The 17,028-nt window shown below is 40.8% G+C and overlaps 1 protein-coding gene across 8 annotated transcripts in view; it reads left to right on the forward strand.

The window, feature by feature from the left end:
- Positions 1-17,028, forward strand: part of LOC110525352 (acetyl-CoA carboxylase 2) — a 58,241-nt gene that overhangs the window by 7,283 nt on the left and 33,930 nt on the right. Inside the window, exon 1 of one of the 8 annotated variants that reach the window (XM_036979487.1) lies at positions 5,254-5,368. The exons of the other annotated variants lie outside the window; for them this stretch is intronic. Coding sequence (XP_036835382.1) covers positions 5,325-5,368 — 44 coding nt within the window. The 5' untranslated portion in view covers positions 5,254-5,324. Of the gene's footprint in view, positions 1-5,253; positions 5,369-17,028 lie in introns of those variants that run through there. 8 annotated transcript variants of the gene reach the window in all.

Consider the following 17,028-nt stretch of genomic DNA (forward strand, 5'->3'; position numbering starts at 1 on the left):
TCCAATAGAGGTAGTTCAATTGAGGGCATGCTTAACTGAATGAACAGCAGAGACATAATGCAAGCATTAATATTTATTAAACCAGTTTAGAGAATGGAACCAACAGACTGCCAAATAGATATCCGGACTAACTATCTGCTTGGATGGTTTTTGCACCAACTTTTTTTTACTCATTACATATACTGCTGCTACTGTTTACTATCTGGCACTTAATTCCTAGTTGTATATACATATCTACCTCTTACCTCCTACTCGGAATTGGTACCCCTTGGATATACACTACCGGTAAAAAGTTTTAGAACACCTACTCATTCAAGGATTTTTCTTGTAGAATAATAGGGAAGACATCAAAACTATGAAATACCACATGTGGAATGATGTAGTAGCCAAAAAAGTGTTAAACAAATCAAAATATGTAATATTAGAGATTCTTCAAATAGCCACTCTTTCCCTTGACAGCTTTGCACACTCTTGGCATTCTCTCAACCAGCTTTACCTGGAATGCATTTCCCACAGTCTTGAAGGAGTTCCCACATAAGATGAGCATTTGTTGGCTGCGGTCCGATTCATCCCAAACCATCTCAATTTGGTTGAGGTCGGGTGATTGTGGAGGCCAGGTCATCTGATGCAGCACTCCATCACTCTCCTTCTTGGTAAAATAGCCTTTACACAGCGTGGAGGTGTGTTGGGTCATTGTTCTGTTGAAAAACAAATGATAGTCCCACTAACTGCAAACCAGATGGGATGGCGTATCGCTGCAGAATGCTGGGGTAGCCATGCTGGTTAAGTGTGCCTTGAATTCTAAATAAATTACAGACGCTGTCACCAGCAAAGCACTCCCACACCATCTCCACGCTTCACGGTGGGAAATACACATGCAGGGATCATCCGTTCACCCAAACCACATCTCACAAAGACACGGAGGTTGGAACCAAAAATGTCCAATTTGGACTCCAGACCAAAGGACAGATTTCCACCTGTCTAATGTCCATTGCTCGTGTTTTTAGCCCAAGCCAGTCTCTTTTTATTGGTGTCATTTAGTGGTGGTTTCTTTGCAGCAATTCAACCATGAAAGCCTGATTCACACAGTCTCTAATGAACAATTGATGTTGAGATGTGTCTGTTACTTGACCTCTGTGATGCATTTATTTAGGCTGCAATTTCTGAGGCTGGTAACTCTATTGAACTTATCCACTGCAGCAGAAGTAACTCTGGGTCTTCCATTCCTGTGGCGGTCCTCACGAGAGCCAGTTTCATCATAGCACTTGATGGTTTTTGTGACTGCACTTGAAGAAACTTTCAATGTTCTTGAAATGTTCTGTATTGACTGACATTCATGTTTTAAAGTAATGATGGACTGTCGTTTCTCTTTGCTTATTTTAGCTGTTCTTGCCATAATATGGACTTGGTATTTTACCAAATAGGGCTTTCTTCTGTATACCACCGTACCTTGTCACATAACTGATTGGCTCAAACGCATTGAGGAAAGAAATTCCACAAATTAACTTTTAACAAGGCACACCTTTTAATTGAAATGCATTCCAGGTGAAGCTGGATGAGAGAATGCCAAGACACTGCAAAGCTGTCATCAAGGCAAAGGGTGGCTATTTTGAAGAATCACAAATATATTTTGATTAGTTTAACACTTTTTTTTGGTTACTACATGATTCTATATGTAATTTCATAGTTTTGATGTCTACACTATTATTCTACAATGTAGAAAATAGTGCAAATAAAGAAAAACCCTTGAATGAGTAGGTGTTCTAAAACTTTTGACCGGTAGTGTACCTAATATATACATAGATTGTTCCTCATTGTGTGTCTATTACTTTTATCATTGTGTTTTACTTTTCAATGATTTCTGTATTTTCTTTCTCTATGCATTGTTGGGAAAACCTGTAAGTAAGCATTTCACTGTTAGTCCACACATTGTTTACGACGCACGTGGCAAATAAAATGTTTTTTGTTGTTGACATAATAGGGCAACTATATGTGATTTTACAGTTATACTAATCATGATCATTCACATTGTCTGCATAATTAGAATCTAACATTAATGTGCATGAGACAAAGTCCACTTGATCGAAGGTTATTGCTCTAGTATCCTATGGTGCCACTGATGCCAATGAGATCTATATTGCCACCAACTGGGCTGTTGTACCATCCTAAAGTGTCAGTGACTTTATATTCACACAGCTTCTAAGGACATACATAAGCTTTACATACCAAATGTCATTGCCCCATGACCATCTGTTCAGTTCTAGTAGCCAGTTGTTGCCCATTGTGGAATCATCTATCCCTCTGGCTCCTGAAATCCCATGAGCACCCGAGTCTAGAAGCAGTTTAGCTTACGTCAAAAATTAGCATTTCACAAGCCAGCTGAACTGTAAAACAAGAAAACATCTGAGAGGACTCAAACACTATCTAGCAAGCCCTCATCTGCAACAATGTTATTGAGATGCGGGAATGTTATATTAACTCATTAAATTGGTGGTCACTACTGGTTTCCGATTCCAGGCGAGAGAATCTGTCTCATGTTTCTCACGGACTCGTAGTGACGTCACGCACCCAAGAAACCTCAACCAATCACTCAATGGATATTAATACCTTAAAATATATATTCAACCCAGTGTTTTAGTACTTGAGACCAGGATTTGAGTGACTTGGTATTGTTTCGGTGTCAGATATTTGTACTCGACCTCGGACAGTGAGGACTTGTAATTTCTTCACGAGACCAGCGGAGTAAAAAACGAATCATCCGCTTCCATTCAGTCGGTGCCTAAAACAGCTTCGCCAGGCCTAATTTATACACTTCTTTCTTGAATCATATTAACAGACTTTATGTATATTATGTACATGTTTGCGCAGTGGCGAACCTATAGGCCTTCAGTGTGTGACAGGTTTGTGATTCTGAAAGGACAGCAACCGTTATACCAGGGCACTCAGGAGAGTGCACTTTTTTAAACACAAAGGGTAAGTGGTGAAGTGGAGGGTATACAAAGGTATAAATCATATTTTTTCCTCCAGTGGGAATTGCGTATACTCACTACTTCATCCCTACTGATGCGTATCAAAGTAGTGTAGTGGAGGAATACGATTTATCAATTATGTAGTACAATAGTTAAATCAAACAAAGTAGCCTACACAATCGCAAAGCGGGCCGTTTGGCAACTTTTTGGCACAATTAGAGTAGGCACCACTACACCAGTGTAGATTTGGTCTTGTGTTTTAGATTATTGACCTGCTGAAAGGTGAACTTGTGCCCCACTGTCTGTTGCAAAGCAGACAACCAGGTTTTCCTTGTAGGATTTTGCTTGTGCTTATAGCTGTATTCCATTTATTTTTATCCTAAAAAAATTCACTAGTCCTTTCCAATGACAAGCATACCTATAACATGATGCAGCCACCACCATGCTTGAAAATATTAAGAGGGGTACTCAGGGATTTGTTGTTGGATTTGCCCCAAACATACTTTATGTCCTTTCTTTGCCACATTTTTTACATTATTACTTAAGTGCCTTGTTGCAACAGGATTCATGTTTTGGAATATTTTTATTCTGTACAGGCTTCCTTTTCATTCTGTAATGTAGGCTAGGATTGTAGAGTACCTACAATGTTGTTGATCCATCCTCAGTTGTCTCATATAACTATTTAAACTAAATCTGTAACGGTTTTAATTTCACCGTTGGCCTCATTGTGAAATCCCTGAGCACTTTCCTTACTTTCCGGTAATTGAGTTACCATCCAAAGCCTAATTAATAACTTCACCATGCTCAAAGGTATTTTCAGTGTCTGCTTGTTTTATTTTTACACATCTACCAATAGGTGCCCTTCTTTGCTAAGCATTGAAAAACCTCCCTGGTCTTTGTGGTTGAATCTGTGGTTGAAATTCACAACTCAATTTGAGGGAACATACAGAGAATTGTTTGTGGTGTACAGAGATGGGGTAGTCCCGTTAACCACTTATTGAACACTGAATGAGTCCATGCAACTTATACTGCACATTTTTACTACTGAATGTATTTAGACTTGCCATAAAAGGGTTTGAATACTGCAGTAAACCGTTGGGTGGAGCGTGCAGAGATTGACACAGAGACAGGGAGGCTTTAGTCCGCAAAAACAACTTTACTAAGACAGAAAATAAATATATCAAATAAATAATTTAGGATTTGCTCGGTCTTTCTTAACTGGCGTCCGTCTCTCTCCCGCGATGTGCCACCGTGCTCCTTTTATTTAGCCTCCACGGCTGGTTGGCACTTTACTCTAATTACCTCCACTTTGCTGTCCGTGTCGGGGTGCCCAGCTCCCGTATTCCCAGCAGACGGAGCCAATGTCGCCTCACGTACCTCCCCTCTATTACCATCCCCCGGGGTAGACCTCCTGGGATACCACAATACGTATTGACTCAAGACATTTCAGCTTAATTTTTTAATTACAAAACAATAATACAAGCAACATTCCACTTTGACATTATGGGGTATTGTGTATAGATCAATGACACAATCTCAATTGACTCCATTTTTAATACAGGCTGTAATGCAACAGAATGTGGAAAAAGTCAAGGGTTGTGAATACTTGCGGGGAGGCACTGTAAATGGACACGTGAAATCTGATTTTCTGATTGATCAGTCACTCAGCCATCTCTTAACCAATCCCTAAGCTTCCAAGATGGAGGAACGTTTATCTTGATGTACCTTATGGGTCCTTCAGGAAAATGTGTTCAGTATGAGGAAAGACATCTACATACAAAGTTAAGTCTCTAGGTCAAACGGGGCAGCAGATATGAAGGTTTAAATGAGAATGCTTATAACAGCGCCACCTATTGGCCAGTCAGTGCGGTTGTTTTTGACCAAGCTACTCATGGCCTCTAGTTTCTGTGTGCCATGTTAGAACAAAAGTTACCAAACCTATGCTTGAGTTATTTGACTCTGTCAAGTGAAAAAATAAGATTATCCTAAGAATAACAATAGGTTTCACAGCTTTGTTGTGAACCCGTAATTATATTGTACTTACTGAAGTGAGCTATTCATTCAGACCAGCCTTACTGATTGTACCTCTGTATCAATTACATTTGATTTCGGGTCATATTATTAGAAAATACTCAAATACATATTTATTTGAACTCAGGTCTGCTACACACACACACACAGAGAGACTAGTGTTCTGTTCCCCGTTCCATATAGTTCTGTGGTTGAAGGATGTTTTGATATGCCTGTGGGAGGGGTGAGGGAGGGCTGGGCTCATAGAGGAAGGGACTGGTGGAGGTTTTATTGTTTTGGTCTTAGATTTCAACTCCGCCATTCACACACCAGAGACTATCTGCCATGGAGGGTGATGGAAGTTTCAACTGCTGGTTTCAGTATCTCAGGTTAGTTTCTTCCTTTTGCTTTTTTAAGTAGCCTCCTGTTTTTCTCTGATTCTTGGACTGCAGGTTTCAGACCAGCTTATTTCAGGGTACGTGATTTCAGAACTGTATAGTACTGTCCATAGACCTGCTTTACCATGTTGTATACTTGATAGTTGGTTTGTCTGAGTTGGTAGACAGAATATGTAGTAAACAATGATGGCTGTTCTGTTGACATTGTGGCTATGGTTGAGTGTGTTATGTAACTGAGCAGTGCTGGTCTTGGCACGTGTAACCCCTATAAAGAGGAAGTTAGGGAAATGACAACAATTCCCTCTCACAATTTGGCCCCACTCACCAGAGGGCAAATTGAACAAAGTAGTGGTGGAGCTTGACTAATGCACTTTCAGCACAGGAATATGAAACGCAACATGCAACAATAGTTACGATTTTACTGAGTTAAAGTTCATATAAGGAAATCAGTCAATTTAAATAAATAAATTAGGCCCTAATCTATGGATTTCACATGACTGGGCAGGGTCACAGCCATGGGTGGGCCTGGGAGCGCATAGGCCCACCCACTTGGGAGCCAGGCCCACCCATGGCTGTGCCCCTGCCTAGCCAATCAGAAGGAGTTTTTTTCCCACAATAGAGCTTTATTACATACAGAAATACTCCTCACTTTCATCAGCTGTCCGGGTGGCTGGTTTCAGATGAAGCCGGATGTGGAGGTCCTGGGCTGGTGTTGTTGTGAGGCCAGTTGGACTTACTGTCCCCAGCACAAGGTGCACCTGTGTAATGATCATGCTGTTTAATCAACTTTTTGATATGCCACAGCTGTCAGATGGATGGATTATCTTGACAAAGGAGAAATTCTCCCTAACAGGGATGTAAACATTTCAGAGAAATAAGCTTTTTGTGCATATGGAACATTTCTGGGATTGTTTATTTCAGCTCATGAAACATGGGACCAACACTACATGTTGCGTTTACATTTCTAGTCAGTGTATATTCAGCATAACTCAGTAACTACAATTTTAACAAATGTAGAACGATTTGTGAGCAAACGTTCAGAAATCCCTAACATTTACAACTGTGCATTTGCTGTGCTTTTTTGGATAGCCTAACTAAGTTCAGGAGTAAAAATGTCCTTAACGAGTCACATAAGTTCCATGTTTAACATGATTTTTGAATGACTAATCTCTGTACCCCAGACACAGTTATCTGTAAGATCCCTCAGTTGAGCAGTGAATTTCAAACACTGATTCAACCAGAAAGACCAGGAAGGTTTTCCAATGCCTCGCAAAGACCACCTATTGGCAGATAAAATAAAAATAGCAGACATCGAATATCTCTTTTGAGCATGGTGAAGTTAATAATTACACAAATTCAGTTGCCGGAGAGGAAGGAAACCACTCAGGGATTTCACCCTGAACAACGAGCCCAATGTCTCCTTTAATACTTCCCAAACATTTCGACCATATCATTAAAAACAAATCACAGGCACATCTTGATCACTGACCCACAACAGAAGGAAAAACAAGTTTAAACAACACCTGCTGCTAGTCTTCAAACGCGCCCCCAACATACGTCACTGCCAAATGGTGGGTAGATCTGCTCTTCCAACTGCGCCACAAGGTAGATCATTTACAGATGCAGCCGATGTACCCAGTGTAACTTCACAAATACAGTGGGGCAAAAAAGTATTTAGTCAGCCACCAATTGTGCAAGTTCTCCCACTTAAATAGATGAGAGAGGGATGTAATTTTCATCATAGGTACACTTCAACTATGACAGACAAAATGAGGAAAAAAAATCCAGAAAATCACATTGTAGGATTTTTAATTAATTAATTTGCATATTATGGTGGAAAATAAGTATTTGGTCACCTACAAACAAGCAAGATTTCTGGCTCTCACAGACCTGTAACTTCTTCTTTAAGAGGCTCCTCTATCCTCCACTCGTTACCTGTATTAATGGCACCTGTTTGAACTTGTTATCAGTATAAAAGACACCTGTCCACAACCTAAAACAGTCACACTCCAAACTCCACTATGGCCAAGACCAAAGAGCTGTCAAAGGACATCAGAAACAAAATTGTAGACCTGCACCAGGCTGGGAAGACTGAATCTGCAATAGGTAAGCAGCTTGGTTTGAAGAAATCAACTGTGGGAGCAATTATTAGGAAATGGAAGACATACAAGACCACTGATAATCTCCCTCGATCTGGGGCTCCACGCAAGATCTCACCCGGTGGGGTCAAAATGATCACAAGAACGGTGAGAAAAAATCCCAGAACCACATGGGGGACCTAGTGAATGACCTGCAGAGAGCTGGGACCAAAGTAAGAAAGCCTACCATCAGTAACACACTACACCGCCAGGGACTCAAATCCTGTAGTGGCAGACGTGTCCCCCTGCTTAAGCCAGTACATGTCCAAGCCCGTCTGAAGTTTGCTAGAGAGCATTTGCATGATCCAGAAGAAGATTGGGAGAATGTCATATGGTCAGATGAAACCAAAATATAACTTTTTGGTAAAAACTCAACTCGTGTTTGGAGGACAAAGAATGCTGAGTTGCATGCAAAGAACACCATACCTACTGTAAAGCATGGGGGTGGAAACATCATGCTTTGGGGCTGTTTTTCTGCAAAGGGAGCAGGACGACTGATCCGTGTAAAGGAAAGAATGAATAGGGCCATGTATCGTGAGATTTTGAGTGAAAACCTCCTTCCATCAGCAAGGGCATTGAAGATGAAACGTGGCTGGGTCTTTCAGCATGACAAAGCTCCCAAACACACCGCCCGGGCAACGAAGGGGTGGCTTCGTAAGAAGCATTTCAAGATCGTGGAGTGGCCTAGCCATTCTCCAGATCTCAACCCCATAGAAAATCTTTGGAGGGAGTTGAAAGTCCGTGTTGCCCAGTAACAGCCCCAAAACATCACTGCTCTAGAGGAGATCTGCATGGAGGAATGGGCCAAAATACCAGCAACAGTGTGTGAACACCTTGTGAAGACTTACAGAAAATGTCTGACCTCTATCATTGCCAACAAAGGGTATATAACAAAGTATTGAGAAACTTTTGTTATTGACCAAATACACTGCTCAAAAAAATAAAGGGAACACTTAAACAACCCAATGTAACTCCAAGTCAATCACACTTCTGTGAAATCAAACTGTCCACTTAGGAAGCAACACTGTTTGACACTAAATTTCACATCCTGTTGTGCAAATGGAATAGACAACCGGTGGAAATTATAGGCAATTAGCAAGACACCCCCAATAAAGGAGTGGTTCTGCAGGTGGTGACCACAGACCACTTCTCAGTTCCTGTGCTTCCTGGCTGATGTTTTGGTCACTTTTGAATGCTGGCGGTGCTTTCACTCTAGTGGTAGACGGAGTCTGCAACCCACACAAGTGGCTCAGGCAGTGCAGCTCATCCAGGATGGCACATCAATGCGAGCTGTGGCAAGAAGGTTTGCTGTGTTTGCAGGCCAGTACATCAGGAGATGTGGAGGAGGCAGTAGGAGGGCAACAACCCAGCAGCAGGACCGCTACTTCTGCCTTTGTGCAAGGAGGAGCAGGAGGAGCACTGCCAGAGCCCTGCAAAATGACCTTCAGCAGGCCACAAATGTGCATGTGTCTGCTCAAACGGTCAGAAACAGACTCCATGAGGGTGGTATGAGGGCCCAACGTCCACAGGTGGGGGTTGTGCTTACAGCCCAACACCGTGCAGGACGTTTGGCATTTGCCAGAGAACACCAAGATTGGCAAATTCGCCACTGGCGCCCTGTGCTCTTCACAGATGAAAGCAGGTTCACACTGAGCACATGTGACCGACGTGACAGAGTCTGGAGACACCGTGGAGAACGTTCTGCTGCCTGGACATCCTCCAGCATGACCGGTTTGGCGGTGGGTCAGTCATGGTGTGGGGTGGCATTTCTTTGGGGGGCCCACAGCCCTCCATGTGCTCGCCAGAGGTAGCCTGACTGCCATTAGGTACCGAGATGAGATCCTCAGACCCCTTGTGAGACCATATGCTGGTGCGGTTGGCCCTGGTAAATGGAATGATAATGTAGGCTATACCAACTGAAGGGAACTAACAGTAAATTGACAGTGTTGTGTTGATGTGTTGTTATTAGGTCTACTGACGGTCGATGCTGATTGTGGCTAATATTTATCATGATAGAAGTAGGAAACAGAGAGATTCGGGGTAGCCTATAATTAAGACATTCAAGAGCTCTCATCCCTGTAGGTTAAAAGGCTGTAAGATTTTTCATTCTGCATAATGACACAACATTTTATAAACTTCACTGTGGAAAGGTTGACATTCTTCAGTTTGCCACCATGTGACTGGTTTCACATTTGTCACCAGCGATCATATGGTCAAATAGATCTAAAACAACTGTCATTAATATTTTCAATCCCCTTATCCAAACAGATTACTCATTTACCTAGCTCTTATTAATAGCTCTTATCAAGTTGTAAATTACAGTGCATAGAGAATGCTGTTATCGGAAAAAATATGCTTTTTCCACTTGCACTTGGAACCTCAACCTTAATCATGGTTTCCTCTTGCATATAGGTGGTGGCGTTATGAGGGAATTAAGTCAGAATATGTCATATCTGTAGACACATTTCCACTACATCTTAATTTTTTCAATCTCCACCCCTGAATGAATAGTAGGTGAATTGCATGCTATTCTCATGCTTAAATTCAGAATATGCATAGAGCGAAAAGTTCATGAAAAGGGAATGAATTTCCATTTACATGTGCTTAAATGGGGTTGGAATCGGGGAAGCGTAATGGTCATGTGGGGTGAAATATGTCCTTTTGACCTGACGATGAAGATGTGGATCAAAACATTGCCAATAAAGGTGGTTATGTGGGGGCATATTCTGTGCCTTTCATGGGCCTTTTTGTTATTTTCTACAATTGATGCGACATGGGAATCATATACATCACACACACACACACACACACACACACACACACACACACACACACACAGGCCCCGTGGTCTCCTGATCCCAAGTTTACTATTTTCAACTGGGTGTACTCACATACAGTACCAGTCAAGAAAATTGGACACACCTACTCATTCAAGGGTTTTTTTATTTTTTACTATTTTCAACATTGTAGAATATTAGTGAAGACATCAAAACTATGAAATAACACAAAAGTGTTAAACAAATCAAAATAAATGTTATTATTGATGTTCTTCAAAGTAGCCATTGATGACAGCTTTGCACACATTTGGCATTCTCTCAACCAGCTTCATGAGGTAGTCACCTGAAACACATTTCAATTAACATGTGTGCCTTGTTAAATGAACTTTTAATGTGTTTTATGCATTTGAGCCAGTCAGGTGTGTACAAATTTGAGTACAAATTTTTGGTTCCAACCGCTTTGTCTTTGTGAGAAGCAGAGTAGGTGAGCAGATTATCTCCGCATGTGTGGTTCCCACCGTGAAGCATGGAGGAGGAGGTGTGGGGGTGCTTTGCTGGTGACACGGTCAGTGATTTATTTAGAATTCAAGGCACACTTAACCAGCATGGCTACCACAGCATTCTGCAGCAATACGCCATTCTATCTGGTTTGCACATAGTCCCACAATCATTTGTTTTTCAACAAGACAATGACCCAACACACACTTCCAAGTTGTGTAAGGGCTATTTGGCCAAGAAGGAGAGTGATGGAGTGCTGCATTAGATGACCTGGCCTCCACAATCACCCGACCTCAATGCAATTGAGATGGTTTGGGATGAGTTGGACCGCGGAGTGAAGGAAAAGCAGCCAACAAGTGCTCAGCATATGTGGGAACTCCTTCAAGACTGTTGGAAAAGCATTCCAGGTGAAGCTGGTTGAGAGAATGCCAAGAGTGCGCAAAGGTGTCAAGGCAAAGCTGGCTACTTTGAAGAATCTCAAATATAAAATATATTTTGGTTTCTACATGATTCCATATGTGTTATTTCATAGTTTTTAGTCTTCACTATTATTCTAGAATGTAGAAAATTGTTTTAAAAAATTAAGAAAAACCCTTGAATGAGTAGGTGTCAACTTTTGACCGGTACTGTACGACAGTTGTTAGAAGGATAGTTGCCTTTATAAATACTGTTAGTAAAGCACATCCGATAAGGTCATCATAGGCTTAGCCTACCATTACGCACAGATTTGCTCCTCCAGATTCTGAACGTTCATTTCCTCATAATAGCCAAGACATAGCTGTTCGACTCGCTAAGCTATTAGACTATGAAAGCGTTCTTCTTCGCAGCAGAACAACTTTTGAGAGCAGACTTAACCCCAGGTCTCTTCGTAGTCAGTGACCGTGCCAAGAGTTTCTTAATTTGGTTGTGTTGCTCGTAACATACCATGGCCGTTAGTGTAGCATGACGTTGCCAGGGGCAAACTTGGTGTGTGTGCGTGTATGGTACCGTCCACTTGAACCACATATACTACACAGTGCATTCAGAAAGTATTCAGACCTCTTGACTTTTTCCCAAATTTGGTTCCGTTACAGCCTTATTCTAAAATGGATTTTAAAAACTACACACACTACACCATAATGTCAAAGCAAAAACAAGTTTTTAGACATTTTTGGAAATGTATTACAAATAAAAAAACTATACCTTATTTACAAAGTATTCAGACCCTTTTGCTAGAAACATTGAGCTCAGGTGCATCTGGTTTCCATTGATCATCCTTGAGATGTTTCTACAACCTTGATTTCCATCATCTGGAACTGGAATAGTACAAACTACTTATTTTCCTTGTTTGGGAAACGTGTGGTTGAGATAGAGATATATATATATATATATATATATAATGATACAAAGCCCCTAAAAACCAACTTCTCATTTGGAAAACAGCCTACGTGGCATCGATATGAGTCAAAAACATTTATTCTGTCAGAATTGACTACAAAGTGTAAATGATGATGGTCATAAAGTCAGTCTGGTCCAAAGCAGAGTTTTGTACATACAGTGCCTTGCGAAAGTATTCGGCCCCCTTGAACTTTGCGACCTTTTGCCACATTTCAGGCTTCAAACATAAAGATATAAAACTGTATTTTTTTGTGAAGAATCAACAACAAGTGGGACACAATCATGAAGTCGAACGACATTTATTGGATATTTCAAACTTTTTTAACAAATCAAAAACTGAAAAATTGGGCGTGCAAAATTATTCAGCCCCCTTAAGTTAATAGTTTGTAGCGCCACCTTTTGCTGCGATTACAGCTGTAAGTCGCTTGGGGTATGTCTCTATCAGTTTTGCACATCGAGAGACTGACATTTTTTCCCATTCCTCCTTGCAAAACAGCTCGAGCTCAGTGAGGTTGGATGGAGAACATTTGTGAACAGCAGTTTTCAGTTCTTTCCACAGATTCTCGATTGGATTCAGGTCTGGACTTTGACTTGGCCATTCTAACACCTGGATATGTTTATTTTTGAACCATTCCATTGTAGATGTTGCTTTATGTTTTGGATCATTGTCTTGTTAGAAGACAAATCTCCGTCCCAGTCTCAGGTCTTTTGCAGACTCCATCAGGTTTTCTTCCAGAATGGTCCTGTATTTGGCTCCATCCATCTTCCCATCAATTTTAACCATCTTCCCTGTCCCTGCTGAAGAAAAGCAGGCCCAAACCATGATGCTGCCACCACCATGTTTGACAGTGGGGATGGTGTGTTCAGCTGTGTTGCTTTTACGCCAAACATAACGTTTTGCATTGTTGCCAAAAAGTTCAATTTTGGTTTCATCTGACCAGAGCACCCTCTTCCACATGTTTGGTGTGTCTCCCAGGTGGCTTGTGGCAAACTTTAAACGACACTTTTTATGGATATCTTTAAGAAATGGCTTTCTTCTTGCCTCTCTTCCATAAAGGCCAGATTTGTGCAATATTCGAGTGATTGTTGTCCTATGGACAGAGTCTCCCACCTCAGCTGTAGATCTCTGCAGTTCATCCAGAGTGATCATGGGCCTCTTGGCTGCATCTCTGATCAGTCTTCTCCTTGTATGAGCTGAAAGTTTAGAGGGACGGCCAGGTCTTGGTAGATTTGCAGTGGTCTGATACTCCTTCCATTTCAATATTAGCGCTTGCACAGTGCTCCTTGGGATGTTTAAAGCTTGGGAAATCTGTTTGTATCCAAATCCGGCTTTAAACTTCTTCACAACAGTATCTCGGACCTGCCTGGTGTGTTCCTTGTTCTTCATGATGCTCTCTGCGCTTTTAACGGACCTCTGAGACTATCACAGTGCAGGTGCATTTATACGGAGACTTGATTACACACAGGTGGATTGTATTTATCATCATTAGTCATTTAGGTCAACATTGGATCATTCAGAGATCCTCAATGAACTTCTGGAGAGAGTTTGCTGCACTGAAAGTAAAGGGGCTGAATAATTTTGCGCGCCCAACTTTTCAGTTTTTGATTTGTTAAAAAAGTTTGAAATATCCAATAAATGTCGTTCCACTTCATGATTGTGTCCCACTTGTTGTTGATTCTTCACAAAAAAATACAGTTTTATATCTTTATGTTTGAAGCCTGAAATGTGGCAAAAGGTCGCAAAGTTCAAGGGGGCCGAATATCTTCGCAAGGCACTGTACATGAGTATGTCACAATGTAAATTAAGGTTGTGTTCATTTCAATCCTGCCCACATGCTCACAGCTGTCAGCACACAAGTAATCATAAATTCGGAGTGCAGCTGCAAGCCAATTGTAATGCCTGCAGTAATTAGGGACCAAGAGACATACTGTATGTTAAAAGTGTATTGGCTCCAAATTTCAATGACTTAAAACCTCAAACCAACTAAATTGTAGATATTCATATACAAATATTGAAAGCATTTAATGAAAACTAAAAGGTGTCCAACATGAAAATATGGTCTAATTTACATTGTGTAATACATTTCCTGATGGTCCCTAACTAGCCCTGGAGATATGCTATCAAAAGTCAAACCAAGTTTGCTACGGTCGCACAACAGCCAGCTGAAGCTAATTGGCAAAAGAATTTGGCTAACTCTTCCCATCTGCAAACACCCTCACACACATGAGACATCTGCATCGAACCACACCCCGAAATCAACTCAAGCTGTAAAAGAAACCAGAAACGAACCATAGAGTGTAATACAGCCATCTTCCCACAGATCTTTGCTTAGCACGATAGCCTCTTTCAACAAACCTTTCTTATCCACATTGCTGGTGACTTTAGGTGTCATGACTCATGACCACTACAGAAGTAGTGCCATCAACAAGAACTCCTCACTGTCTCTTTTCAATGTGACACAGGATCGATAATATGTTTGTTAAAGGACACATTATGATACAGGTTTAAAGGTTGTGAACTTAGTCGCTGTAACATTTTTGATATCACTGACAACTTCAACAGGGAAGCTGTATTTACACTGAAAAGAGAGGTGGGGGGGCATGTAATCAATAATGGCACACTAGCTTTTGTTTTCTCTGTAATAGTAGTCAATAGAACAAGGATGGGTTCAATGCCCTCTTGTCCAGCTATTTTAGACCTCAGGAAGCAATTTGTGAGTTTGTTTACTTGACTGCTGTGCTGCTAAAGGCACTTGAAGGCTGAGTGTGGCATTCCAGTTGGTATTGGTTAGCTAGCTACAGGGCCTTCACAAAGTATTTACACCCCGTGACTTTTTCCACATTTAGTTTTACAACCTGAATTTAAGGTGGATTAAATAGAGATTTTGTGTTACTGGCCTACACACAATACCCCATGTCAAAGTGGAATTATGTTTTTAAAAATGAAAAGCTGAAATGTCTTGAGTCATTCAAACCCTTTTGTTATTACAACCCTAAATAAGTCCTGAATACAAAGTGTTATTTTTGGGGCAAATCGAACAACGCATCACTGTGTACCACTCTTCATATTTTCAAGTATGGTGGTGGCTGCATCGTGTTATGGGTATGCTTGTAATCGGCAAGGACTAGTGCGTTTTTGAGGGGATAAAAATAAATGGAATAGAATTAAGCACAGACAAAATCCTCGAAGAAAACCTAGTTCAGTCTTCATTCCAACAGACACTGGGAGACAAATTCACCTTTCAGCAGGATAAAAACTAAAACAAGGCCAATGATACACTGGAGTTGCTTACCAAGACAACATTGAATGTTCTTGAGTGGCCTAGTTACAGTTTTGTCTTATATCGGCATGAAAATCTATGGCAAGATTTGAAAATGGTTGTCTAGCAATGAACAACAACCAACTTGACACAGCTTGAATCATTTTTAAAAGAATAATGTGCAAATATTGTACAATCTAGGTGTACAAAGCTCTTAGAGACTTTCCCAGAAAGAATGTAATTGCTGCCAAAGGTAATTTGAACATTTATTGACTCAGGGGATTGAATACTTATCTAATCAAGATATGTTAGTGTTATATGTTTCATACACAGTACCAGTCAAAAGTTTGGAAACACCTACTCATTAATTTATTTTTCTTTATTTGTACTATTTTCTACTTTGTAGAATAATAGTGAAGACATCAAAACAATTAAATAACACGTATGGAATCATGTAGTAACCAAAGAAGTGTTAAACAAATCAAAATATATTTGAGATTCTTCAAAGTAGCCACCCTTTTTGTATTGTTGTCAGCTTTGCACACTCTTGGCATTCTCTCAACCAGCTTCATGAGGTAGTCACCTGGAATGCATTTCAACTAACATGTGTGTCTTGTTAATTTGTGGAATTCCTTTCCTTCTTAATTCGTTTGAGCCAATCAGTTGTGTTGTGACAAGGTAGGGGTAATATACAGAAGATATCCCTATTTGGTAAAATACCAAGTCCATATTATGGCAAGAACAGCTCAAATAAACAAAGAGAAACAACAGTCTATCATTACTTTAAGACATGAAGGTCAGTCAATCCGGAAAATTTCTAGAACTTTGAAAGTTTCTTCAAGTACAGTTGCAAAAACCATCAATCGCTATGATGAAACTAGCTCTCATGAGGACCGCCACAGGAAAGGAAGACCCAGAGTTGCAAGCAAGCCTACATTGACCAGAAAACGGACAGCTGAATTTCTAACGTTTTTAGTCAGATAATGTTACAATTTCCTACTTCCACACCTTTTGGGAAAGATTGTGTTGTCCTGCAAACAATTCACAGATTTAAAAAGATGATTTGCAACATTTCTCATCAGCTGGCTTGCAGATCACCAATTAAATTGGTACATTAAATAGTACCTGCAAAACACCAGTCTCAACGTCAACAGTGAAGAGGCAACTCTGGGATGCATGCTGGCCTTCTAGGCGGAGTTGCAAAGAAAAATCCATATCTCAGACTGGCCAATAAAAAAAGAAAAAAGATTAAGATGGGCAAAAGGACACGCACACTGGACAGAGGAACTCTGCCTAGAAGCCTAGCATTCCGGAGTTGCCTCTTCACTGTTGAAGTTGAGACTGACGTTTTGCGGGTACTATTTAATGAAGCTGCCAGTTGAGGACTTGTGAGACATCTGTTTCTCAAACTAGATACTCTAATGTACTTGTCCTCTTGCTCACTTGTGCACCGGGGCCTCCCACTTCTCTTTCTATTCTGTTTAGGGCCAGTTTTCGCTGTTCTGTAAAGGGAGTAGAACACGAGATCTTCAGTTTCTTGGCAATTTCTCGCATTGAATAGCCTTCATTTCTCAGAACAAGAATAGACTGATGAGTTTCAG

The sequence above is a fragment of the Oncorhynchus mykiss genome, chromosome 6 (assembly GCF_013265735.2).
Source record: "Oncorhynchus mykiss isolate Arlee chromosome 6, USDA_OmykA_1.1, whole genome shotgun sequence".
In the NCBI taxonomy this organism is placed as follows: Eukaryota; Metazoa; Chordata; class Actinopteri; order Salmoniformes; family Salmonidae; genus Oncorhynchus; species Oncorhynchus mykiss.